Genomic DNA, 27,259 nt, shown 5'->3' on the forward strand with positions numbered 1-27,259 from the left:
TAGAGTGCTACCTGGGTTCTGGCTTACATGATCAAATAGTTCTTTTTCGTAGTGATTGACTTCTTTTGAAAAAGGTGGTGCATGCCTTTAATTCTAGCACTAGGGAGGCAGAGGCAGGCAGATCTCTGTGAGTTCATGGCCAGCCTGGTCTACAGCGCTACACAGAGAAACCCCTCTCGATAAACAAAAAACAAGGTCTCATGTAGCCCAGACTGACCTGAAACTAGTTGAGGATGACTTTGAACTTCTGACCCTTCTGCCTTGTCTCCTGAATGGTTTTCTTAACCCCTTCTTCCCAGTGTTGATCATTCAGCTTCGTGCCTCTCAGAGACTAGACAAACTGTATTATTGAGACACCCACCAATCCTCTTCCAAGTCCTTAAAGAATATATTCCATTTATGCATCTTTTCTTGTTTTAATTTTATCAAGAATATGCTGATGCCAGTCATAGGAATGCCTACACTAGACTGGACTACCTAGCAAGACCCTCTCTCAAAACGAAACAAAACAAAAAAAGGGTGAAAATGAGACTGATAATTTGGTATTTTTTTGACCCTCACCCTCAATACTAGGGGAATTGAACCTTATACATATTAGGTGAGTGAGCCACCGATGAGCTACATATATCTCCAGCCCTCTTTATACATTTATTCACCTACTTGTTTTTTCATTTGTTGTGTTTATGCACAAGTGTCATGGTGTGCATGTGGAGGTCAGAAAAACTGCTTGTAGGAATGTGTTCTCTCCTACCCTGTGAATTATAGGAATCAGACTCAAGTTCTCAGGCTTGGTTGCAAGTGTTTTATCCTTTGAGAGTTTTCTTGGCCGCCAATCCTCTTTTTGTTTCTAGATAGAATCTCACTACTCAAACTGGCCTTGAATTCACGGTATAGCCCAAGTTGTCTTTCAATGTAGGATTCTCCTGCCTTAATCTCTTGAGTCAATGAAGTGGTAGACTTGGTGTTACCAAGCTAAATTGAATAGCTTGATTTTGAAAGGTACAGAAAAGCTATGCATTTAGTGTTAGCAAACAATTAAGCTGTTGAGTAAAGCATGTACTTGATGCCAGGTATCAGTCTGGGGGGGGGGGTGTCTTACCTGCTGGGCACTATGTGCACTAGTCTTTTTTTTTTTTTTTTCCCCCTTTCCTGTACACCACTGATTAGATTGTTCAGATTTGGTTGGTTGGTTGGTTGGTTGGTTGGTTGGTTGGTTGGTTGGTTGGTTTCTTTTCCAGACAGGGTTTCTCTGTGTAGCCCTGGCTGTTTATCCTGGAACTGGCCTGGAACTCAGAGATCCACTTGCCTTTGTCTCCATCTCCATTCTTTGTCTCCATTCTTTTTTTCATAAGAGAATACCTTATTATACAGTTTAACTATACACAGTCATTAATATAATTCTTATAGAATTGTTTGCTTATTTTGGGGGGGCCGTTGATACAGGATATTGGTGTTTTATTGGGGGTGGGTGTTAAGGCAGGGTCTAACTACATATCTCTGCCTGACCTGGAGCTCAGAGAGATCCACCCAGTAATGTGGTCTAGTCTAAGCCTCCTACACTAAAGCAGTCTTCTTGCCTCAGCCTCCTGAAGCCAGAATGAAAATATATGCCATTATAAGTACTCCACCCCAATAAAACACTGTCTCTTTAAAACAACAACAAAAACCAATAGAATTTTATTTTATGTATGTGAATGTTTTGCTTGCATTATGTGTGCACCAAGTTTGTGCCTAATACTGGAGGAGGCCAGAAGAGGGTTTTGGATTTCCTGGAACTGGAGTTAAAGAAGTTGCATGTGGGAATTGACCAGGTCCTATGGAAGGCTAGCCAGTGCTCTTAACTAGTATCTCTCCAGCCTCCTCCTTTGAAAAAAAAAATATATATTATTTTTGCTTTTATTAAGGCATGGCAAGCCAGATTGGCTTCAAATTCTCAACTCCCCCTTCCTGAAGACTGGGATGTTGTATCATCTATCATCTTAACCTGTTCTCAAGTCACTTTTTTTTTTTTTTTTTTTTTTGCCTAAAACTCACCCTCTTCCTTTTTTTTTTTTTTTTTTCCCCAAAGACGAGGTCTCAACATAGTCCTGGAAATCCTGTGTCAATCATCTGCCAGCCTCTGCCTCCCAAGGGCTGGGATTAAAGGGGTAAACCACCACACCAAGTTGTACTTTTTATTGTCTTCCATTAACTATGTGTATGGGAGTGTAAGAGTTTTCTTGGTAAAAATCTGGTACTTAAAAGATGTTAGTTTAGTATTAAATGGTATTCTTTTTGAAAAGTCATTTTCCTTTTTATGATCACTTTTTAAATTCTGTATGTGTTTGTGTGTTCTACTTTTTTTTGCTTTGTTTTTGAGATAGGGTTTCTTTGTGTAGCTGTGGCTATCCTGGAGTTCCTCTGTAGACCAGGCTGGCCTCAAATTCAGAGATATTTTTCTGACTCTTCCTCTTGAGTGCTGGGATTAAAGGTGTGTACCACCACTGCCTAGCCACGTTCTGCCTTTAAAAAAATACATTATCTGATTTTCATTTAAGTGTATAATGTCATTGTTATTTCCACTGTTATCCTCTCTTAAGCCCTATCCTTTTTATTATTATTGGCCATGTCTCCTGTATTTTAGCCTTAGGAAGCTACTGTAGGCAGACCTACCTCTCCTCATGGTGCTTTTACACTGTATTGTCCTTCCTCATAACCCTTTAAGCCTGAGTAGCAGATTATCTTTTTCCAGGCAACCTTTCCAAAATTTTATCTGAAAGAAACCTTTTCTTTGAATTCATGATGCCATGTATAAAGTGTTTCATCTCATGTATAGGATGAATCAGTGTATTAAAATAGCCTGGGAATAACACCTAGGCCATAGTAAGTACTTAGTAACTGTGGGTTGTTATTAGAGTGGCAATAGTGAAGATCATTTTTAAGATGAAGTGATAATTTACCTGTACTTTCTACCATCTTCTGATGTTAAAACTGTTTTTTTCTCTCTGTGCTTGGGCAGTGTCTCTTGTAGGTAAAAATGAAATTGCTGTCATTGTACTACTTCACTGTTTCTAAGCCATATGAGGAAATCTGAGGTTAGAAACCCCTTTATGTCATTCTTTTTATTTAACCATATTGTGAGTGTGAGTCATTTGGGCAGTACTAACTTTAAAGAAATGGGCAAAATAGGCTTTAGGAAGTTTGACAATTTGTTCAGGGTCAGTTTGTGAATAACTAAGATGATTTCTTTTTCTTCCAGTGATGAGAAATAAGAGCCTCACATGAGACACATGTTCTACCACTGAATTATATACTTTTAAGCCCCTACCACTGAATTATATACTTTTAAGCCCCCAAATGATATTTAAACCATGACTGCTTGACTCCAAAATTCTGTGCATCACGACATCAGAACTAGTCAGAAATGGCGGTGCCTGTTGGGCAATGGTGGCACCCTGTCTTGAAATCCCCCCTCCCCAATAGGGTTAACTTAATCTGTCTATAACAGAATCTATGCACAGCCAAAAAATATTCTTAAAATTTCTACTTGGAAGGGTCTCTTTACATAGGCCTGGTTGTATTGGAACTCACTATGTAGACCAGTAGACTAGGCTGGCATCAAATTTAGACATTTGCCTGCCTCTGCTTCCTGAATGCTGGGATTAAAAGTGTGTGCTACAACACCCAACTAAATTTTATTTTACATTATGTGTCTGTGTTTGGGTTTGTACATGTGAATGCAGGTGCCACAGAGGTCAAATCCTCTGTGAACCATACAATGTGCATGCTGGGAACCAGCTTTAGAGCCTCTGGTAGAGCTCTGTACTGTCTTTTATTATGTGGTAAATATACAGAAAAAGTACTTATAGTAATAAAACAAAATCATTTTTTATTCTTTAAGGCAGTTACAATTTATATCTCTTTTGTACCTCTTCCCAGTCTCATGTACTCTCTCCTCCCCTCAGGGGCATTCCTTCTGTTTGTATGTATTACTTTTTTTGTTGTTGTTGTTTGAGACAGGATCTCATTATGTATCCCTGACTGACCTGGAACTCCATAATTACAGATTAGGCTGGCCTCTGCCTCCTGAGAGCTGGGATTAAAATCATGTGCTACTACACCTGGTTGTATATGTCTTTAAAAAACAAAACAGAGTGTGAGCATTCAGAGCTTTTTCTTCCACTCTATAAGTCCTGGGATTAGATAGAGCTCAGTTTTTCAAGATGGCGATGAGAGCCTTTTACCTGCTTGGTGAACCATCTCACTGGCACTGGTCCTTAGGTTTTTATACTTGCAGTATACTATCAGTAAATAATGTGAGTGTTACTTTGTAGATTTTTAGACTTTGTGTGATTGTTATACCATATATTTTCCAACTTTGTACTTTCATCTAGTAAAGTATTTTCTAAGTAGACTTCAGAAATAAGACTTAAACTGTTCTGACATTGCACTGTTACAGTATTGTGAATATAGGTAGAATATTTGCAGATGAAATTGTTTTGCATGTTGTTCATCCTTAAATATTAATGGTTTTTCCTCAGTTTTTTTTTATCATTTGTATTTAATAAAGAGAATAATGAATATTGTTGGCATCAATTTTAGATCACAAATCCCTGGAATTTCTTCCCCATTTCCTTGCCCATGAAAACAATCTGGAGGTTGTATGCTGGTCACCTTCAGGTCAGACTAAATTTGAAAATAATATTTCTCATGGCCTTGTGTAGCTAAAAAGTTTTAAAGCTATATTTAAAATTACATACTTTGCATTATCTCTTATCAAATCATCCTGGAAAACAAATGAAGCTTCAGCACCTTTACAATGAAAACAAAGCTGGGCTTGGAGATGCATGCCTTTAATCTTAGTACTAAGGATAAGAAAGGATAGGATATCTAGGTTTAAGGCCTGTACAATAAGATTCTGCCTTAATAATAATAAAACCAAAGAAAATTTACAACTTTTCCTACTTCATTTTACCACTTGTAATGTTCTCTATAGACACTGATTTGTGATTCATACCTTTTTTTGTATCCAGATTATTGAATGGCTGCCCTACATTGTAGTTGAATGATTAAAAAGAGACAAAACTGTTTGTAAATCATGGAGTTCTGTGCAAAATGCCAGGTATTTATTGTTCTATATAGGCAGGTGTTTTTTGTTTATTGTTTGTTTGGTTTTTGGAGACTTTTTTTTTTTTTTTTTTTTTTTTTAATGTAGCACTGGCTGTCCTGGAACTAGCTTTGTAGACCAGGCTGGCCTTAAACTCAAGAGATTTGACTGTTTCTTAAATGCTGAGATCAAAGGCATGCGAGATCACCACCTAGCTCTAGAAAGATACTATGTAGAAGAATTTGAAGGTGATATACATATCCTCACCTTATATCCCTGACTGGCCTGAAACTTGAAGGTAGAGCAGGCTGGCCTTGAACTTACAGAGTGCCTTGAACTTGAGTGCAGAGATTCACCTGCTTCTGCCTTCCTAGAGCGAGGACTGATTAAATATGTGTGATTCTTGCCTAATGCAGAGCAGAATATTCAAATATAGTAACTAGCAGAGATACTCAGAAAAACTGCCAAAAAGAGATTACTTCAATAGAATACAGTTTCTACAAACCAAGATTTACGTTTTCAGTATTAAATGTAGGGAGGGATTTTGTTCATTTTGTTGATATCTTTTGCTGTGTAGCCCAGATTGGCCATGAATTATCTCAGCCTCCAAGTGCTGGGGATTGCAGGTGTGTCCTACTGTGTCTAGCTTAGTGTTACAGGTTTTTACTAATACCTGTAATAAATACAGCTTTGAGTGTTCCCAAAGCATGATTCACCTTTATTTAGAAGTAAATTTTTGTTTTCTTTGACACTTCCAGAACTACATGTCTTTATTTTGTCATTGCTGAGCCTCTGGAATTTAGAGTACAGATCACTTTTGTTGGTGATTGCTTTTTGTAGCTGTTTGGTATCTTTGACTATTCTAGTAATACTGCATTTCCTAATTACTCAAATACTTGCACTTGAATTTTTTCTCTTCCAAAACCTGCCTCAAAAAATTGTAAACCAGCCCTTCCCTCCACCTCCCCCCCCATTTGGTTTTTCAAGACAGGGTTTCTCTGTGTAGCTTTGGAGCATGTCCTGGAACTCAATTTGTAGTCCAGGCAGGCCTCATATTCACAGAGATCCTCCTGCCTCTGCCTCCTGGGTGCTGGGCTTAAGACTATCACTACCACCTGGCTCACTTTGTATGTTTCTTAAGGGTAGAGACTGTTTTGACATTATTACTTAATTCTTTATTATTTTTATTTTTTATGTGCATGCATAACTCATGAATGGAGGTTAGAGAAAAATTTTCAGGAGTTGGCTTTCATCTTCCACTATATAGGATGCATGGACTGCAGATCATTAGGCTTGATGGTAATCACCTTTACTTTCAGAGCTATTTTGCCAGTCCTATTTCTGAGTTATTTTTACAAGTGGAGACAAACATTAGTATGGGTGACAATAAATCAAAAATCAGTTGAAAAATACTGCTTTTATAACTTCTGAGAAGTTGCTCTCTAATAGGAATGGGATCTGCCTTTAGGATTAAAATCATACCTTAGAGAAAATGATCTTTGGAGCTGGGACATGGTTCAGTGGGTAAAGTGCTTGTTGTGGCACAAGCATAACAACCTGAGTTTGGATCCCCAGCACCCACATTAAAATGTATGTGGTGGCATCTAAACCCAGTTCTTGGGGGTAGAACAAAGACATGCCCATTCCTGGTGCTCATTGGGCAGCCAGTGTAGCTAATTGGTAAGCTCTGGGGTTAATCAGAGACCTTAATGAAACATGTAAGGTAGACAGCCAGCATCAGCCTCAGTCCCCCACATGTATACAAGTGTATACTTATGAACACAACACAGAGAAAAAGAGAGTACCATTTTCAAGACCAAAAGACCATCTTCCTCCAGTTGCACTTTGGCCATGGGGCTCTTTCTAAACATTCCCATTGCTTCCGTCCTACTCCAAGGCCCATTACCACCAACTACTAGGTCCTTCTCTGCTTTAGTATGGTTTATTCCAAAACAATCACTGTGAAGTATCACATCGAGAACTCTTCTCTAGCTAGAGAATTGCAGTGTATATGTGTGCATTGTGTAAATGTATGCCAGTTGTGTGTGGGTGCTCACCTGTGGAGGACAAAAGAGGGTATCAAGTCCCCTGAGCTAGAATTTTATAGGCTGTTGTAAGCTGTCTGGCATGGGTATATATATTTGTGATTTTTCAAGATAGTTTCTCTGTATAGCCCTGGTTGTCCTGGAACTTGCTCTGTAGATGAGGGGCTGGCCTGAAATTCACAAAGATCCACCTGCCTCTACCTCCTAAATGCTGGGATTAAAGGCGTGCTCTACCACTGCCTGGTGCATGAATGTTTTATTAAGTATTACTAAGGTTTTTTTTCTCTTCTGTTTTAAAGCAGTGGATTTTGTTACTTAGTTTTGGCCTCCCTCCCTCCCTCCCTCCCTCCCTCCCTCCCTCCCTCCCTCCCTCCCTCCTTCCTTCCTTCCTTCCTTCCTTCCTTCCTTCCTTCCTTCCGAGACAGGGTTTTTCTGTAGCTTTGTATTCTGTCCTGGACCTTGCTCTAGACCAGACTGGTCTCTGAACTCACAGAGATCCACCTGCCTCTGCCTTTTAAGTGCTGGGATTAAAGGCAGATGCCACTAATGCCCAGCTGACTTTTTTTAAAAGGCTAGTTCTCACATATCCCAGGCTGGCCTCAAACTTGCATTATAGCCAAGGATGACTTTGACATCCTATCCTCTGGCCTCCTAAGTGCTGGAAGTATTCACCATCATACCCAATTTAGGTGTTACTTTCTGAAAAGTCACAATTAGAGGAGCTGGAGAGAGGGCTCAACGGTTAAGAGCACTGGCTGCTCTTCCAAGGTCCTGAGTTCAATTCCTAGTAACCACATGGCGACTCACAACCATCTATATAAAGTGGGATCTGCTGTCCTCTTCTGGCATAAAGTTGTACATGCATATAGAACATTCATATACATAAACTTAATTTAAAAATTGAAGAAATAATAAGAGCCGGGCAGTGGCAACACATGCTTCAAATCCAGTACTTGGGAGGTGGAGGCAGGTGGATCTTTGTGAGTTTGAGGTCAGCCTGGTCTACAAAGAGAGTTTCAGGATAGTTAGGGTTGCACAGGAAAACCGTCTCAAAAAACAAAACAAAAAAGTCAAGTTTTAGCTTTGAGGCAGCTTGCTGATTTTTCTCTTTTCCTCCTATAGGATTTTTTTTTTACAGTTTGCTCTGATACATACTAATGACAATCTTTTAAAAGAAAAAAAGATTACATCTAACCCAGCCTGAAGTAGCTAAGCTAAACTTGGTGAATCTTACTGCCTGGATTTTAGAATTTGTTTGGATTCTTTAAAAAGAAGAGAGAATAAATGATTTTAGTGTATCTTTGCTTTCTGAAAGCACATTAAAATCTGGCCTTAAGATGGGCAGTGGCAATGTTCACCTATAATCCTAGCTCTTGGGACTCAGAGGCAGGTGGTGGATCTAAAGAGGGAGTCCCAGTTCAGCCAGGGCTGCACAGAGTTCTGCCTCTCAAAACAAAACAAATTTGGCCTTAGTTTTGCGATGATGCTGAAGACAATCATTTAGGAACACCAGTTGCCTATTACATGCTAAGTACTGTGAACTTATTTTAGAGATAACAATGAAAAATGCATCAGTTGCTGATTTAAGGAGTGTTGTTAAGGAGACATTGCTGCATGTAATTACAGTGTAGTGTGTAAAGTCTTAAATGTGTATATACAAAGTACTAGAAAATCACAAGAGTTACTCTGCTTATTTTTGTATAAAAAATGTAATATTGTTTTGTTGTGCTTGTTTGTTAGGTTTTGGTTTTTCAAAACGGGTTCTCTGTGTATCTCTGGATGTCCTAGAACAAGTTTGGTTTTAAACTGAAGAGATCTACCTTTGCCTCCTGAGTGCTGGGATTATAGGCATATGCCACCATTGACTGGCTAGTTTTTTTTATAACTCAAATTGAAGTCTTGATTCATGACATAATAGATTCATGGCGCAATATAGTTTTTTGTTTGTATTTTAAACAAAATTGAAATACGTTCTTCATGTTTTTTGGTATTTTGTTTGGAAAAGTGGTCTTATGTATCTTAGGCCTTGAATTGAAGTGTTAGCTACAAATGACCTTGAACATCCTCTTGATCTTACCCACCTAATGCTGGAATTACGGGTTCGTACCACTTTATGCAACAGTGGAGATGGAATCCAGGGCTTCATGCCCCCAGGAGAGAACTCTACCATCTATGATGCATCTGTCCCAAGTCTGTGAAAGTAATTGGATAAAATGGCAGATTTAGGAATACACCTGTACATGTATTGATAGTACATAGTAATGTGTTCTGTGTTTTTGGAATTATATTCTAAAGCTTGATCATTGTAAGGTAAACCATTTTTTATTGCACCCAAATCTCATTCCCTTTCTTTACTCCTTCTCCCTCTATCCCTTTCTGATGTATTTGTGGTGGTAAGAACTTAATATGTATTTGTGCGTGTGATGAGTAAAGTCATCTATCACTGAGCTACATCCCCAACCCCAACTTCTACTTTTTTAAAAGAGTTTATATGGAAAATATTGACCATAAACAAAACTAAGATAATGTAATGAATTTCATAATTCTTTTAATAATCAGTTGTCTAATCAGTATTTAGGTTTGAGTATCTGCTCGTATTTTCAATTTCTTTAGATCTAGATGAACGTCACGTGTCTTACTTTATTGTTTGGTTTTTCAAGACAGAGTTTCTCTGTTTAACAGTCTAGCTGTCCTCGCTTTATAGACCAGTCTGACCTCGCACTCAAAGAGATCTTCTTGCCTCTGCTTTCTGGGGTCCTGGGATTAAGGTTGTGCCTCAACATGACCTGGTTATTTAATTTATTTTTGAGACATCTCAATGGTTCTGAGAACCCCCCCAGAAAAGCCTTGAATTTACAGTTTAGCCAGGATTTGGTTTGAGCTAGTGGTAGTATTCTTGTCTTCTTGAATACTGTGATTGGTGTTGGAGCCACCATACACAGCTACATGTCTTTGAATATACAGGTTCCTTTTCTGCCTCTTTCTTTCATTGAAGAAACTAACTTACTTGTTTCTTAAGGCTTTTCACAGGTTAGATTTTGCTGTTTGTGTTCTCATGTGTCTCCGCTGCCCTCTTATGGAGTCAGAGATTAATCAGATTGTTTTTATGTCAACATTATTTCAGTATTGTTTGAATACACTAATATAAAATATACTTACATAGGTATAATTGTACATCTTCTACATTTTCTTTTGTCAGCATTAAGCATCTCATCTGGCAGAGGAAAACAAATGCTTATATCTGTAAAAGTTTTATGGTGCTATCTCTACTTCATCTCCTTGCCCATTTAAACATTGTTTTCTAGTCAGGCATGGTGATTCATTCCTGTAATCTAGTACCTTGTAGACTGAGGCAGTAGGATTGCCTTGGATTCCAGGCCAGCCTTAGCTATAACATGACACCTACTGTTTCCAAAAATAAAAAGTAAAAAAAAAAAAAAAAAAAAGTGATATTGTTCCTGGCATGTTAAGCCATTTTTCTCTCTAGTATTCCACCAAAACCATTATCATCAAGGCCACCAGTGAGGTGCATACTAAATGCAGCCAGCCTATCCTTTCATATTTGATGACTTTGGATACTATCTATAAATTGCCTCTTCTCAAAAATACTTCTTTGACTTCTGTGGTATATCTTTACTTTTACTGCCTTTGTTTTTTCTCAGCCTCAGTTGTGGTCACTCCCCCTTCCAAAACACCCTATACTTTCTTGTATACTCACACATACAGGCACTCCATACTCACTTATATATTCAGTCATTCAAATATATGCACTCTACTACACACACTGTCTCTCATACACACAGACCTTCCATACGCATTGTCACTCAGCTGCATATGCCATACTCACTCATATACTCTGTCACTTGAGCACATACACATGCTATACAAACCCTTACTCCTCTCTTCTCTTTCCCATTCTGGCTATTGAATCAGAACCTTGTATAAGTTAGGTAAACAGTTCAACTGTTAAACCTCCAGATCTGGCTTGTCTGTGTACTTACCTTTGGAGATAAAAAGCTTGCAGGAATTGATTCTCTTCTTTCACCATGTGGCTCCCGGTGATTTAGGTTGTCAGGTTTGGCAGCAAAGTGTCTTTACCACTAAGCCATCTAGCTCATTAATGTATATTTCCTTTAGGTTCATTCACTTCTGTAATTTTTCTGGGGGGAAAAAAAAATGTCTGTAACTTCTCTTGACCCTAGGCTGAATTGTAAAGACCTGAGCTTTTTTTTTTTTTTTTTTTTGCTCCATCCCCTGTAGAAGGATTGCTGAGTTTGAGGCCAATCAGGCCTACATAGTGAATCTCTGACTTTAAAAACAACAAAAACAAACAAAACAAAAAACAAGCGATAATAATAAAATTTCTAGAGTAGCTATATATTAATAATTGAAATAAATAGGTAACTTAAATTTGAAAACAATGCTGTGTTGCTGGATGTGGTGGTGCATATCTATAAATCTAGCACTAAAAGCTAGAAGCTGAGACAGGAGGGTTGCCAAGAGTCTTAGCCAGCCAGCTACTTAGATAGACCCTATCTCAAAAACAGCAACAAAACTATTTACATCATTTTAGCTACATAAAATGTGGCAGGTTTTTGGGGGTATGTACCTGGGTCTGAAATTATAACACACTTGTGGGGTCAGAAGGATGCCTGGTCTACATAGTAGTTTATGGGTTTTTGAGACAGGAATTTATTTTGGCATTGACTGATCTTTCTCTTCCTTCCTTCTTTCCTTCCTTCCTTCCTTCCTTCCTTCCTTCCTTCCTTGTCATCTAGCATGTATATTAATATAATTATATCATGTTCTATAATAATTTAGAAATAATACACATTTTAAATAAGGAAAATAATTGTATTTTTTTTCTTTCTCTTTTTTCTTTTTAGGTGGAATGAACCTTACTTGTTGACTATTTCCTGGTTGCTGATTAGATTCACTCGAGAAAGAATCATTTTCTTCCTCGTGGAAGCCACATAGTGGCATATTTAATTCAAATCCAGGGATCACAAAACTTTTGATTTTTCTGGAGGGACATACCACTATATCAAATAAGCTTGACATTACAGCCAAAATGGTGCTGTCCCAGAGACAACGAGATGAACTGTAAGTTTCTCTGTTTTCTTCTATTTAGAAACCCCTTAGAAGAATAAACTAGGCATGATTGATATGGCAAAATCATCCTCTGCTACTTTGGAAGTTCAAGACCAGCCTTGACAAGGTGCTGCTGACACTTTGTCATGAGAGGGAAAGAGATGGGGTTGGGAATAAAGTGTTAAAATGCAATTGTAGATGGAATTTTCTGCCCCAATTGGTCTCGAAGCCATTTAGTTCCAAATAAACACACAGAGGCTTATATTAATTATAAACTGTTTGGCTGATGGCTCTGCCTTCTTATTGGCTAGCTCTCTTAATTATCAACCTATTTGTATTAATTTATGTTATCTCCATGTGGTCTTGCCCTTGCAGTGATGCCTGAGTTTCTTGATTCCTTGGTAGCTAGGTACATGGCATCTCTCTGACTCTGCCTACTACCTTTCTATATCCCTGTTTGAATTTCCCACCTGGCTAAATCCTGTCTGTCCGTTGCAGCTTTATTCATCAACCGATAAGAGAAGCATATATTCACAGTATACAGGACATCCCCCAAATCCTCATCATTTCCTCTTTTTCGTATAAATAAAAAGGAAGGCTTTAACTTTAACCTAGTAAGTTTATATATAACAAGAGTTATCAAGCAAGAAGTATAGTTAACAATACTTAGTCCATTTACATTTGGCAAAATTTAAAGAAAATATTCTATCATCTATTCTGTCTTTGTGTTCGGAATCTCTTTTTAAGCTTTTGTCAGGTTTAAAAAAAATTTTTTTAAAGACTTTTGTATGCGAGTGCTCAATCTGCATGTACACCTGCAAACCAGAAGAGCCACCATGTTGTTACTAGGAATTGAACTCTACCTCTGAAGAGCAGCCAGTGCCTTACCCTCTGAGCCATCTCTCCAGCCCTGCTTTTGTCAGTTTTTTTTTTTCTAACGTGGAAATTCTTGCCAAATATTTGGGCCCCATATGCAGTCTTTGCAAGTCTTGTTTGTTAGGTTTTTGTTGTTGTTTTGTTTTTTAAGACAGGGTTTCTCTGTATAGCTTTGGAGCCTGTCCTGGAACTCGTTCTGTAGACCAGGCAGAGATCTACTTGTCTCTGCCTCCAGAGTGCTAGGACTAAAGGTATGTGCCATCACTGCCAGGCCCAATCCTCCTATTTATACTTTGTGCCTACCAGTCCTGCCTAGCCTTTTTCCTGCCTCAATATTGGCTGTTCAGCTCTTTATTAGACCATCAGGGGTTTTAGACAAGCAAAGTAACACAGCTTCACAGAGTTAAACAAATGCAGCATAAATAAAAGTCTTAAAATAATTTTCTACAACACCCAACAGTAATGCTCACTCTGACTGTCCTGGAACTCACTCTGTAGACCAAACTAGCCTCAAACTTAAGAGAGTTGCCTGCTTCTGCCTCCCCAGTGCTGGGATAAACTTAAAAATGCTGTATGTAGAGTGCTTGCTTACTATGCATGAAGCCATAGATTTGATCCCAAGCATCACATAAAATCTGACATGGCCATAAAGGAAGGACAAAGAAGTTCAAGGTCATCCTTGGATACCTAGTAAGTTCAAGGCCAACCTGGGCTACAGGAGACTTGGTTTCTAAAGCAAACAGTCAGGTGTGGCACACACCTTTATTTAGTTCAGCATTTGGAAGGCAGGTGGATGGACCTCTGTGAATGCCAGGTCTAGTCAGAGTTACATGGTGAAACCCTTTCTCAGAAAACAAATCAACTAAAACATGCCTATTCTCCTTTTAATCCTCTCTACCATGCTATCTTCAATGCATTTGGAAACAATTTTCATTGTTTTAATAAATATGGCAGTTTTGCCTGAATGTGTATTTGTGTATGTGTGTGTCATGCCCATCAAGTCAAGCATCCTTGATGTGGATGCTTGTATTCTTAAAAACTGGATAGTCAGGCGGTGGTGGTGCACACTTTTAGTCCCAGCACTTGAGAGGCAGAGGCAGAAGCAGGAGGATCTTTGTGAGTTCGAGGCCAGCCTCGTCTACGGTAGACGTAGACAAGCTCTAAAGCTACACAGAGAAACCCTGTCTTGAACAACCAAAACAAAATAAAACAAAACAATGTTTTATTTTAAATTTATCCCGAGTCAGAATTTTGTTTGTGTTGACTTTTATTTTTCAGTTGTTTGCTCCTGATTCAATCTCTGTGGAGGTGTTTACATTTTTCTGTTTATAAAGGACATTAGTGGAGCATTTCAAATAGTTGTCATGCAGTCAGTGAAAGTTATGCTCTTTCCATGTTTCCTTAAGAATCACTTTTTGCCAGGTGTTGATGGCACACTCCTTTAGTCCCAGCACTTGGAAGGCAGAGGCAGGTGAATCTCTGAGTTCGAGGCCAGCCCGGTCTACAGAGTTAGTTCCAGGATAGGCTACAAAGCAATACATAGAAACCCTGTTTTGAAATCCCCCCCCCCCCCAAAAAAAAGTCACTTTTTTTTTTTTTTTTTTTTTTTTTAAGCTGGGCATGGTGGAGCACATATTTAATCCCAGAACCCAAGGCAAGTGGATCTCTTGAGTTTGAGACAAGCCTGGTCTACAAAGTGAGTTCCAGGAAAGCCAGTATTGGGCACAGAGAACTCTGTCTCAAAACAAAATAAAAGTCATTCTTCAAAGCCCAGAGGAAGTGGTGCCTGCCTTTAATGCCACCACTTGGGAGGCAGAAGCAGGTGGATCTCTGTGAATTTGTGACAAGCCTGGTCTACAAGAGCTAATTCCAGGACAGGTTCTAAAGCTATACAGAGAAACCCTGTCTTGAAAAACCAAAAAGAAAAAAAAAAGTTATTCTTCAGAAGTGCCTTACTGATATGATTACATAAATATTTCTAACTTTATACTATATGTTAGCACATTTCTATGTTGAAGCTGTGTGGGGTTGTTATTGTGGCTTTTATAAAGGAAAAGATATTTTCCTCATATGATCTACGTGTCCAACAGTTACCAAGTAATTCTTTCAATATTGTTTTGTAGCCCAGGCTGACCCAGAACTCCTGCCTCAATTCTTTGAATACTGGATTATAGGTAGATTCTACTATATCTGACTTTTATTTACTTTTTTAATATTTCAAAGCCTTTTACAATTTTTGTTCTTTTAAATTTTAAAATTTTTCAATATAAAATATTTTATTAATGAATGTGCTTTAACACTTTAAGAAACAATTTTAAATGCCTTAAGTAGCATTTTTCATTTTATAATGGGACAAAGTGATGTGGAGAAAAATCCGGTGTGACTTTCTCACACCATAACAATTACTTATTCTACTGCTCCTAAAAGTTACTTGCCACTATTTTGCATTATTGTGGCACTTCGTTGTTTTTTAGTTAGGATCTTACTTTGTAGGTCAGGATGGCTTAGAACTCACTCTTTAGACCAGGCTCTCCTTGAATTCCCAGAGATCTCTCTTTGTCTCTACCTCCCAAATGCTGGAATGAAAGATAAGCATCACTATACCTGTCTTAGTACTTACATGATGGTTAGCAACTGTTAGTAATTCTACTTCCAGGTTATCCAACACCTTTTTCTGGCATCTGTGGGAACTGAACACACATGCATAGACATACATTCAGGCAAAATAGCCACATAAATAAAACTAAACTAAAATTAAAAACCAGCAAACAAAACAAACTAAAAACCTGTTGTTGGGGCTCTCAAGATGACTTAGTGGTTAAGAGCACTTGTTCCTGTGGAGGACAAGAACCCACACTGCAGCTCACAATTCTTACTACAGTTCCAGGAGATCTATCACTCACTTTTGGCTCACTCAGGCACCAAACATGTACATGGCTATATTGTGTGTGTGTCTGTGTGTGTGTATGTGAGAGAGAGAGAGAGATAATGTGTGTGTGAGACAGAGTCAGACAGAGAGTCACAGACATACAAGCAGATGTGGAGATAGGAGCAAAACTTGTGGCAAGCTCTTCTCTCCTACTATGTGAGATCCAGGGATGAAGGTTATCAGATTTGGCAAAATACCTTTACCCACTGAGCCATCTTGCCAGCCCATATTTCATCTTTTTATTTTTTGGGGGAATTTTAGTTATGTTTTATTTATTGTGTCTGTATATACATATATACATGTAAATGTCCAAAAACAACTTAAGGAGAACATGTAGGATATGGGATCCCAGAGATAAAACTTGGGTTGTAAGACTTGGTAGCAAGTGCTTTTACCCATTGAGCCATCTCATCAGTCCCTGAGTTCTACTTTATTTTATTTGTTTGTTTGAAACAGGTTTCTTTGTGTAGCCTTAGCTGTCCTTGACTGTCCTGGAACTTGCTCTGTAGATCAGGTTGAGAGCCACCTTAGTGACTCTGCCTCCCAAGTGCTGGGATTGAATGCATGTATTGATACATGCATTTTGACCTTCAATTGATACATTCATAGCCTGACTATTTGAGAAAACAAATCATTATATACTGTTATGTAGTAGCAGTTAATTTCTCTCTCCTTTCCCCCTGCCCCCCCCCCATTCTCTCACTCACTCTTGGTAAACACACTTGGTAAAATAAACTGAGCTGGGCATGGTGGTGCATGCCTTAATCCCAGCATCTGGGAGGCATAGACCAGTGTATCTGTGTGAGTTCGAGGTTTGAGGCCAGTCTAATCTACAGAGAGAGTTCCAGGAAAGTTACACAGAGAGACCCTGTATTAAAAAAACTTGGGGATGGGAGGAAAGAAGGCTAAGATAGGAAAATACAGTGGGTAAGCATGAGGCAAGCTTAGTGATCTGAGTTTGAGCCCCAGAACCCACCTTTTTTTGTTTGTTTGTTTTTGTTTTTGTTTTAATCCTTCTAAGATGGACTAGTAGGTAGGCCTGGCTGTCCTGGAACTCACAAGATCCACCTCCACTGTCCTCAATCTCCCAAGTGTTGGGATTAAAGGTGTGTGCCACCACACCTGGCAGAATTCAGATTTTGAAAAAGAAACAAAATTTGCCAGTTAGGAGTTGGCAGGCAGATTATTTTGAATTCAAGATCATTCAGAATTGCACAAGACTTGTCTCAGAAAATGGAACTGGAGCTTTTTTAGAAGACTCAGTTCCCAGTACTTACAGGGCAGCTCACAATTATTGTCAATTCCTGTTTCATGGGATTTGATGCCCTCTTGATATCTGGGCACCAGGCACACATGTGGTGGATAAACATACATGCGGGCCAAACAACCATATAGGTAAAACAAATTTTTAAAAGCAAACCTGAGCCTGGCAGTGGTGGTGCACACCTCTAGTCCCAGTACCCAGGAGGCGGATGTCTGTAAATTGAGGCCAGCCTGCCTGGTCTATAAAGCTACACAGAGAAACCCTGTCTCAAGGGGGTGGGGGAGAAACTGAGCAAAAAAAAAAAAAAAAGCCCAAAACCTGATGAGTAGGCCTGGTGACTTGGAATTGTCCCAGTGCTGGTGAAGTTGGAAGAGGTGAATTTTTTTAGAACTTGCTGGCTAACCAGTTTGGCCTACTTGATGAGTTTCAGCCCACTGAGAGAGACCCTTTCAAAAAGGAAAAAAAGAAAAACAGGCAGAAGAAGAACATCTCATATAGTCTGTGCTTTCCATATGTACATGCATACACAAAATTGTTGACATCTTTTAGAACTCAAAGTCTATTTATTGTGCCATAACACTTTCTCCTGGAAGTCTTGATGCTACTCTAGAGATAATATTACAAGAAAAATAAATGAAATGTAGAAAAACAAATGCCTTGAAAGTGAGAAGTATGAGTTTAGAGGCTAACTGAAAGATAAAGGGTAACTGAGTATGAAAGAGGAACAGGAGTGACTCATTCCTCAGGCATCCCTAGAACATCAACTATGTTATAGACTTGACCAGTAATGAGTCTTAAAATGTGTGTTGGTTTTAAACATTATTGTAGATGATAGACTATCAAGTTCATTCAGGATAGAAACTATTCTTTCTATCAGCCAGGTCTGGTGGCACTTGCTAAGGAAACCTAAAAGGCTCAAGAAACTTAATTAAGATAAAGTTTCCAGGCTGGTGGTGCAAGCCTTTAACACCAACACTCAGGAGGCAGACACAAGTGGATCTCTGAGTCTGAGGACAGCCTGGTCTACAGAGTGAGTTCCCAGACAGCCAGGCTTTGTAGAAAGACCCTGTCTCAGAAATAAAACCACTACCAACAACAACCACAACCAGTCCCCCCCCTCCATGCTATTTTTTTATTTTTGTGTGTATAGGTAGGTGTTTTGCCTATATGGGTGTTACACTGAGTACATGCAGGGTGCCTGCAGGAGACTAGAAGGATTGTCAGATTTTCTTGGGACTGGAGTTACAGTTGAGAGCCACCATGAGAATTTAACCTGGTCTTCTGCAAAAAGAGCCAGTGCTCTAATTTTGGAGAGAGCTCTTTCGTCATCTCTTCCCATTCTATCACTTTTATTCTTTTTCTATTGTGTTTGTGGAAGCCAGGATATCTTCCTTAATCACTTTCCACCTTTTTTCTTCTTAATTTTTAGTGTGTATGTGTTTTACATGCATAGATCTTCACAGAGGATATCATGTGTTTCCTTCTGTCATTGTCTTACTGCATGTTAAGCTCACTTGCCATTTTGACTAGGCTGGTATTCTTACTCACTGAGCCATCTCCACTTTTATTTTGTGAGACAGTGTCTTTAACTGAATCTAGATCTCACTTCAGCTTGTTTAACTGGCCATAAATGCTGGATACTCCTCTCTGTGCCACCTCAGATCTAGGACTTCAGACATGCATGACTACACCCAGCTTTTTACACTGTTGAACTCAAGTCCTTATACTTGCATTATAAACACTTTACCAACTTCACCATCCTCCAATCCTCCAACCTTGTTTTTTTTTCCTTTTTTTTTTCTTTGTTTAAGGTAAGCTTTCACTGTGTAGCTCAAGAAGCTCTCTTGTATCCACCCCAAATTAGCTTGGAACTTGAGAGCCTCTTGCCTCACCTCCTGAGTGTTGAGATTTACAGATATGTGTCTTCCCTTAAAGTGATGGGGGTTGAACCCAGTGCATTTGTACATATTAAGTACATTCTGCCATCGATCTACATTCCCATTTCTTCAACATCTTTAAATACTAGTGATTATAGGCATTCTTGTCTTTAATTGCTGTATCTAGTCTTCAACTGTTGAAAGTTCTGATTGTCTCAAACATACAGGTTTTTTAAATTTAAATTTTAGCTTTTGTTTTATTGGAATATGGTCTCTTGGAGGCCACCTGGCCTAGAACTCAGTGTAGCTCATGGTTACCTTGAACAGGCATTGCTTCTCAAGAGTGCTGGGATCATCATAGGCATACATCACCTTGCCAAGTTTTAGTAATTGTTTATGAAAAAGTAAAATAAGTATACCAGTTACCTTGTTGCTGTGACAAAATTCCTGTCAAAAACAGTTTAAAGAAAGGGTTTCTTTCACAATTTGAGGCATCCTGGGGAAGATGAGATGATGGGTCACATTATGTCTGCACTCAAAAAGCAGAGAGGTGTGAATGACAGTTGCTGCTTAGCTTTTTCCTTTTTAAGCAGTCTAAGACAGTAACACATGAGGTGTGGCCACCTACAGTTATAGTAGTTCATTTAAACCTTTCCAAGAATATACTAATACAACCAAAAGTTGTGTTTCTGTGGTGATTCTAAATCCTGTTGAGTTGATGAGGCTTGACCATCATATTAGGTAGGCATCTGTGATTATAATTGAGGTATAAGAATGGGTCATACTTTTCAAAATGGCATATACTAAATATTATTGTAGTTAATCAGGTGGAAGCTGGGTTCAGTGTCAGAATCTTAAAAGACCTGGTTCTCTGGTAACTGTAACTGATAGTTTGTTCCATTAAAGGTCCATTTGCCCTGGTCTGACTTGATTTCATTCTTTCCCTTTTTCATTGCTCTATGTAGAAACTCATAGTAACTTCTCTGAAATTTGTATTCATCTTAAGATTCAATAGTAGTTGAATTGTGAACTACCTTTTTAAATTGAAAATTGTATAATGATATGTAATCATGAAGGATGATCTTATAACACTTTGTCACATTTCTTAGGGCCTATCGAATTGGACTGGAATATAATACATATGCCAGGAAATTACCACACCTGTGCTTTCCCTTCCCTAAGGCTCAGCAGAATGTTGTAGCATATTTAAGAAAGTCTTACTAGAGGGATGGCTTAATGACTCAGTGCCTATTGCACCATGATGAGACAGTATAATGTAGCTTGTGCATTTTTAGTTCATTGCAATGGTTTAGAATTACTTCTAGTACTAAGATACTTTGGGGGATTAGGGTTATGATGTATGCATCTTGGGAGACAGAAAGATTTTACGTGCCCTCATGTCACTCTTTGTTCATTTTGAACAGCAGGATCTCTTCTGAACCTGAACCTGGAGCTGGAATATTTTGGCTAGTCAGGAAGCCAGCAAGCTCTAGAGAGCATCCTGTCTCCACCCACCTTAGTGCTAGGTCTACAGACTTGCACAGAAGGCTCAGCTTTGTATATGAGTGCTGGGACATGAACTCCAATCCTCATGCTTGCACAGCAAAATACAAAAAGGTGTGGTGGTGCACACCTTTAATTCTGGCACTTGGGAGGCAGAGACAGGTGGACTCTTGAGTTTGAGGACAGCCTGGTCCAGAAAGCAAGTTCAGGAGAAACTCTAATCTCCAATGCTTGAGTATGTATATCAAATAGAAAGTGAGTGTGAACACTAGCAAAACTGAGGGTTACTTTTGCCAGTTGGTATCTAAGTATAGAAATATATCTTTGGCTATGGACTGCCCACAATTTATAAGCTAAGCAGTAAGTTAGAAACTTATAAAATGTCAGAGGCTGGGAATATAGCTCAGAGGTAGATCACTTGCCTAGTATACACAATATCCTGAGTTCGGTCCCTAGTTTCTCTCGGGGGAGGGGTTTACTCAAAAATAATACAGATAAATTATGACAATGGCTAATGTTTCAGAACCTTTAGAGGTGTGTCAGTTTTTTCTCCCAGAAAGATTTGTATAATTTTGTTGGAAGAAAGTACTCTTTTTAATAGATTTTACTAGCCATGTTCTTGAGAGAGGCAGTACTCGAAAGAGACAGAGGCAGGTGGATCTTTGTGAGTTCAAGGCTATCCTGCTCTCATAATGAGTTCCAGAACAGCCAGGCCAACAAAGAAACCCTGTCTCAAAAAAAGAAAAAGGTGGGGGGGGAAAGCCCACAAGATTTTTAATAAGTGTTTCCTTATTTAGAAATAGAAATGAGGTGTTTTTTAGGATTCATTTGAATTTGCTTTCTTTCAGAAATCGAGCTATAGCAGATTATCTTCGTTCAAATGGCTATGAAGAGGCATATTCCGTTTTTAAAAAGGAAGCTGAATTAGATATGGTATGCTTGATTTTTTTTAATGTCTTCTAATTATTCATAGTATAGTTAATAGTGTAATTAATGGGTGAGTTTTACTTAAGTTTGCAGTAGTTAGGTTAATTCAGCTATTCAAACCTTGCCATTTTTTATTGTGATCTATTTAGCAGTAAACTTAATTTTCCTACTTTTTTGTGTAACCAGATATTTAATGTTTACATTTAAAGATGTCATGGTTAAGCCATTTTAAAAAGGATCTTGCCTTTTCTCCTCTAGAATGAAGAATTAGATAAAAAATATGCTGGTCTTTTGGAAAAAAAATGGACATCTGTTATTAGATTACAAAAAAAGGTAATTAATTTTTCTTTAGTCTATTGTAGTCAGTGTGCTCTTACAAATTTACTGAAAACATTAAAAGGAACATTTCCTTTGCTTCATGAAAACTTTGATTTTAATGTTATTACTGATGCATAGCAGCTTATACAGCCTAGAGTAGTGCCTTGGTTAAATTTGCATCATCCTGAGAAATTGATTTTTAAGGAATCATTTGTACCCTTAGAAGAACACAACTACTTGGAACTGGGAAAAGAGCACTAAATGCGGTCTCATATGAGCTATGTGCTATTTTTACCTCTGAGTTGTTTTTTTTTTTTTTTTTTTTTTTTTTTTAAATCTGAAAGAGAAATAAATACTATTGCATGCTTTTAGTCCCAGCACTCCAGAGGCAGAGGCAGGAGGATCTCTGTGAGTTCAAGGCCAGCATGGCCTACAGAGCAAATTTTAGGACAGGTTCCAAAGCTAAACAGAGAAACTATCTCAAAAAACAAAACAAATGAAGAAGAAAAGTTGGCAGAGATAGCATTGTTCTAATACCAGCCCGGCTATATCTGTGGTGTAGGGGGAAAAAAAACCACTAAAAATGGCAGGTATAAAGGGAACAAGGGAAATATATTGATCTTCTCAGTTGATAAATGTAAATGAAAATTGTCTTTGAGTGAAATGGTTCGGTCTGTGTAGCACTTGGGAGGTGAGACAGGAAGATTATAAGTTCTGGACTACACTAAGCTTCATAGTGAGAGCCTACCTAAAAGGAAAAAACATACAAATAAAATAACACAAATCTGCTATAGTATGAATCATTAACTTCATGTTCCATCCCCAAGGTTATGGAATTAGAATCAAAACTAAATGAAGCAAAAGAAGAATTTACGTCAGGTGGTCCTCTTGGTCAAAAAAGAGACCCTAAAGAATGGATTCCCCGTCCACCAGAGAAATATGCATTGAGTGGTCATAGGAGTCCAGTCACTCGAGTTATTTTCCATCCTGTGTTCAGTGTTATGGTCTCTGCTTCAGAAGATGCTACAATTAAGGCAAGTTCTTTTTGTTTGTTCCTTTTGTTTTTGTTTGCTGGTGTTTTTTGTTGTTTATTGTTTTGAGAGACAGTGTCTCTATATTCTTGGCTGTCACACTGGCCTTGAATTTATAGAAATCCTCCTACTTCTGCCTCCTAAATGCTGTGATTAAAAGTCATGGGTCACCACACCCAAGTAAGACAGACTTTATGTAAATTAGGTGAAAAAGATTCTGAAAATAAGGACCTAAGCAGAGGGGAGTTCTGAGCCTATCTTTTGTTTATTTATTTTGTGTTCCCACACCTTTTGTATATGTATGCATACCTGCCATGGCATGTGTGTGATTGCCGAAGAGAAAATTATGGGAGTTTTTTTCTCCCTTCTATGATACTGGTCCTGGAAATCAGACTTGTGATGTCAGGTTTGATGGCAGTTGCCTTTTTGAAACTGCATAAGTGACTTAGTTCTAAACCTTAAAGGCAGACTTTAACCTTCATTATAGCTGTAGAGAGGCATTCTGCCAATAAGTAACTGATGTATTTGAGAAAATTTGGCATGTTTTTAATTTAGTTTGGAGGTAGATCATCTTTTCCTTGAGTACTTTCTGTTCTTAAAGAATGAGAAGTTAATTCCTTATTTTTAAGCAGACAATAAGAAAATATTAGTTTGCAAGGCCATTTCTCCAAAGAACATTACTCTAAAGTAATGTACAGTTTTCTTTAATCTACCTGTAAAAAACGACAGTTGTATTTCTTGTTTCTAAGGCTTATTTTATATGAAGAACCAATATTAAGTTCTCCTTGTAAAAGTTTAATGTCACTGTATATATCCCGTAGCAACAGAAGTCCTGACTAAGATGTAGGCATGACTCAAGTGTGACTGTTTTACCAGTTTTTCAAATTGAATATGTTTTAACATACTCTTTTTAAATTAATTTACTCATTTTGAGACAGGGTCTATTTACATATCTCTGGCTATCCTGAAACTCACCGTGTAGAACAAGGTGGCCTCAAACTACGGGATCTGCCTGCCCCTGCTTTCAGAGTGCTGGAATTAAAGCTGTGTGCCACTATGTTCAATGTGTTACATAGTCCCTCCCACCCCCGACAGGGTTTCTCTGTGTAGCTTTGTAGACCAGGCTGGCCTTGAACTCACAGAGATCTGCCTGCCTCTGCCTCCTGAGTACCGGAACTAAAGGTATGTGCCACCACGGCCTGCATGTTACATAGTCTTAATGTGATGATCCTGGAGGCTCATTGGTTAAAAGTGAGCATATGCTTGTGTGTGTGTGTGTATACACGCTTTAACCATGCATATGGATCTCAGTTGAGGGTGTTGGGTCCGCTAGAACTAGAGTTGTAAGAAGTTGTGAACCACCCTTCACGGGGTGCTGGAACTGTATTCAAGTCCTTTGAAAGAACATAAAGTGTCCTTCACAATTGAGCCATTATCTCCAGCTTCTTTTTTTTTTTTTTTTTTTAAACCTTTAAAGCCTTTCAGTTATAATACCATCAACATTGAGCTACAGTAATTCAGGAAAATGGATCAAGGATTAGTATTCAGAGCAGTTCGTAGTAATCCTTTTTGAAGGAGGAAGTTGGGCTGGGGATCAAATCCAGGGACTTTTGCTAGTGTGGAGCTGTTATGTCTAGTCTCAGAACTCAGAAAGTAGAGTTGAAGACTGAGAAACCAAGGTTAAAAGTAATTTGAGTAGCTTGGACCTCACTACTAATGTAAGAAAAAAATGTAAATTGAAATTACATGTGTTTTATCAAACAGAGATTTACTTATTTCATATTTGCGTGTGAGGGTTATGTGAACCACAGTGGTTATGTAGAGGTCAGAAGACAGTTTGGGTACAGTCAGTTCTCTCTATCCACCTTTTAGCTTTTCAAGACAGGGTTTCCCTGTAAAGCTCTGCCTGTCCTGGAACGTACTATATAGATCACATTTGCTTCAAACACGAGGTTAGCCTGCCTTTGCCTCCTGAGTGTTGGGACTAAAGGTGTGTGCCACTACCACCCAGCTCTATACCCATTTTTATGAGGGTTCTAAGGATTAAATTCATATAGTCAGACTTGCTCAGCAATTTCCTTTACCTGCTGAGTCATCTCATCAGCCTCTATTTTACCTTTTAATAAGAATTTCCAGTGATGATGAAAGTATGCATTCTTACTATATTTCAGTTTAACAGACTACATGAAAAATTTCAAGATTTTGTACTTCTCTTTCTTTTCTTTCCTTATGGAGGAAGGAACAGTCTTGGGTTTTATAGTGTGTATATGTTTATGTGGATATGCATGTGGGCTGTGACATGGATGTAGAGGTCAAAGGACAACCTGCAGAAGTTGGTTACAGAATGGAACTTAATCCAGAATTGTCTCATTCTTGAGACAGGGTTTTCCTCTAGCCTTGGCTGTCCTGGAACTCATTCTGTGGACCAGGCTGGCTTCATAGAGCTCTCTGCCTTACCTCTGCTTCCTGAGTGCTGGGACTAAAGGCATGTGCTGGTTATGTATATTTTTTTATTCTTTTGATATCAGTACATTCTAGTTTTATTTGTCATTACGAAGAGATAGGATTGTTTATTTTTTACTTTTATGTATGCTTGTTTGTATGCGTGTGCATGCATGTATGTGTAGAATGTGTCTATGCCCACTTTAATGTTTCTGGTACCCATGGAGGACAGTAGAAGATACTGGATCCACTGGAACTAGAATTACAGATGATTATGAGCTGCCTTGTGGATGCTAGAGCCCATGTCCTCTGAAAGAGCACTCTGAAACTCTGAGTCAATTTTCCAGGCCCCAAAAGTTTTTATCTCAGAGTATGTTTAAAGAATTGTTCTAAGCCAGAGGTTCTCAACCTATGAATCATAACCCCTTTGGGGGTCAAATATCAGATATCCTGCATACCAGGTATTTACATTATGATTTATAGCAGTAACAAAATTACAATTATGAAATAGCAACAAAAGTAATTTTATGGTTTGGGGGGAGGTCACCACAATATGAAGAACTGTATTAAAGCATATTAGCATTAGGAAAGTTGAGAACCACTGCCCTAAGCTATACTGTGTGGTCAAAGCTGGCTTGGGAAGCTGAGGCAAAAGAGTTTTTTGGTGGTGCTGCTGTTTTGTTTTGTTTTTTGCCTGATTTATTTTTTTAATTTTAAAATATTCTTTTTCTCATTTTACATACCAATCCCAGTTCCCATTCCCTCTCCTCCTCCCCCCACTCTCCCCACCTTCCCCATTACCCCCACCCCATCCACTCCTCAGAGAGTGGTTTCCCATGGGGAGTCAATGAAGTCTGGCACATCTATTTGAGGCAGGACAAAGGTCTTCCCACCTATATCTAGGTTGAGCAAGGTATCCCTCCAAAGAGATTGGGCTTCAAAAAGCCAGTTCAAGCACTAGGGATAAATCCTAGTCTCTGAGTTTAAGGCCAGCCTATTCTACATAATGGTACCCTATCTCTAAACAAACAACAGCAATAAAATTAGGAAAAATATATTATTATGGTGAGATATGAATTTGTATTTTTTTTATAACATCACCATTATCCTAGAAATTCCTATAAATACAGGTTTTGTATTTGTTTATCATTCCTCTTATCTTGACAGCTTAAGTTTTTAAAGTATGGGCTGGAGACGATGGCTCAGTAAGAGCACTTGCTGCTTTGGCAGAGGTCCACGGTTTGGTTTCCAGCTTCCACATGGTGACTCAGGACCATATACATTCCAGTGCCAGGGAGTCAGTGTCCTTTAGCCTCAGAGCACACCAGGCATGAATATGGTATTTAATATGCAGGCAAAACACTCATGAAAGATAATAACTTATTTTTAATTATTGCCTAGAAAAGTATTTTGTTTTTTTAAATATTACCTATTTTCCCAATTTTATTTGTTTATATACATGCATGATCACATTTAAATTAGTACTCATTGGATAGAGTGAACAAAACTGATTTTAGAGCATAGAATCGATGTTTGATTTTTTTTTTTTAAATAGTTTATTCTTATTTTACGTACATTGGTATATTGCCTGCATGTATGTCCTTGTGAGGGTGTCAGATGTTGCAGTTACAGACAGCTGGTAGCTACCATGTGAGAGCTGGGAATTGAACTTGGGTCCTTTGAAAGAGCAATCAAGTGCTCTTAACCACCGAGCCATCTTTCCAGCCCAGTGTTTGTTTGTTTTTTATTTCCATTTTTGAAAATTGTTTTTGTTTGGATTTTTAATGTTTTGTTTTATGAGTTGATGGAGATTAAATTGAATGTAGGACTTGTTGGATACAAAGCAAGTGCTGTAATTAGTATCTTTAAA

General features: G+C 38.4%; 1 protein-coding gene across 2 annotated transcripts in view; it reads left to right on the plus strand.

The window, feature by feature from the left end:
* The window catches only part of Pafah1b1 (platelet activating factor acetylhydrolase 1b regulatory subunit 1), a 45,611-nt gene that overhangs the window by 5,903 nt on the left and 12,449 nt on the right, over positions 1 to 27,259 (plus strand). Inside the window, exons 2-6 of one of the 2 annotated variants that reach the window (XM_051180035.1) lie at positions 5,013 to 5,101; positions 12,018 to 12,234; positions 21,520 to 21,604; positions 21,857 to 21,931; positions 22,744 to 22,950. In XM_051180035.1, the coding sequence (XP_051035992.1) occupies positions 12,203 to 12,234; positions 21,520 to 21,604; positions 21,857 to 21,931; positions 22,744 to 22,950 (399 nt within the window). In that variant the 5' untranslated portion in view covers positions 5,013 to 5,101; positions 12,018 to 12,202. The remainder of the gene's footprint in view (positions 1 to 5,012; positions 5,102 to 12,017; positions 12,235 to 21,519; positions 21,605 to 21,856; positions 21,932 to 22,743; positions 22,951 to 27,259) is intronic. The other variant, XM_051180034.1, reaches the window with a different exon arrangement.

Source organism: Phodopus roborovskii, unplaced genomic scaffold (assembly GCF_943737965.1).
Source record: "Phodopus roborovskii unplaced genomic scaffold, PHOROB, whole genome shotgun sequence".
Taxonomy (NCBI): domain Eukaryota; kingdom Metazoa; phylum Chordata; class Mammalia; order Rodentia; family Cricetidae; genus Phodopus; species Phodopus roborovskii.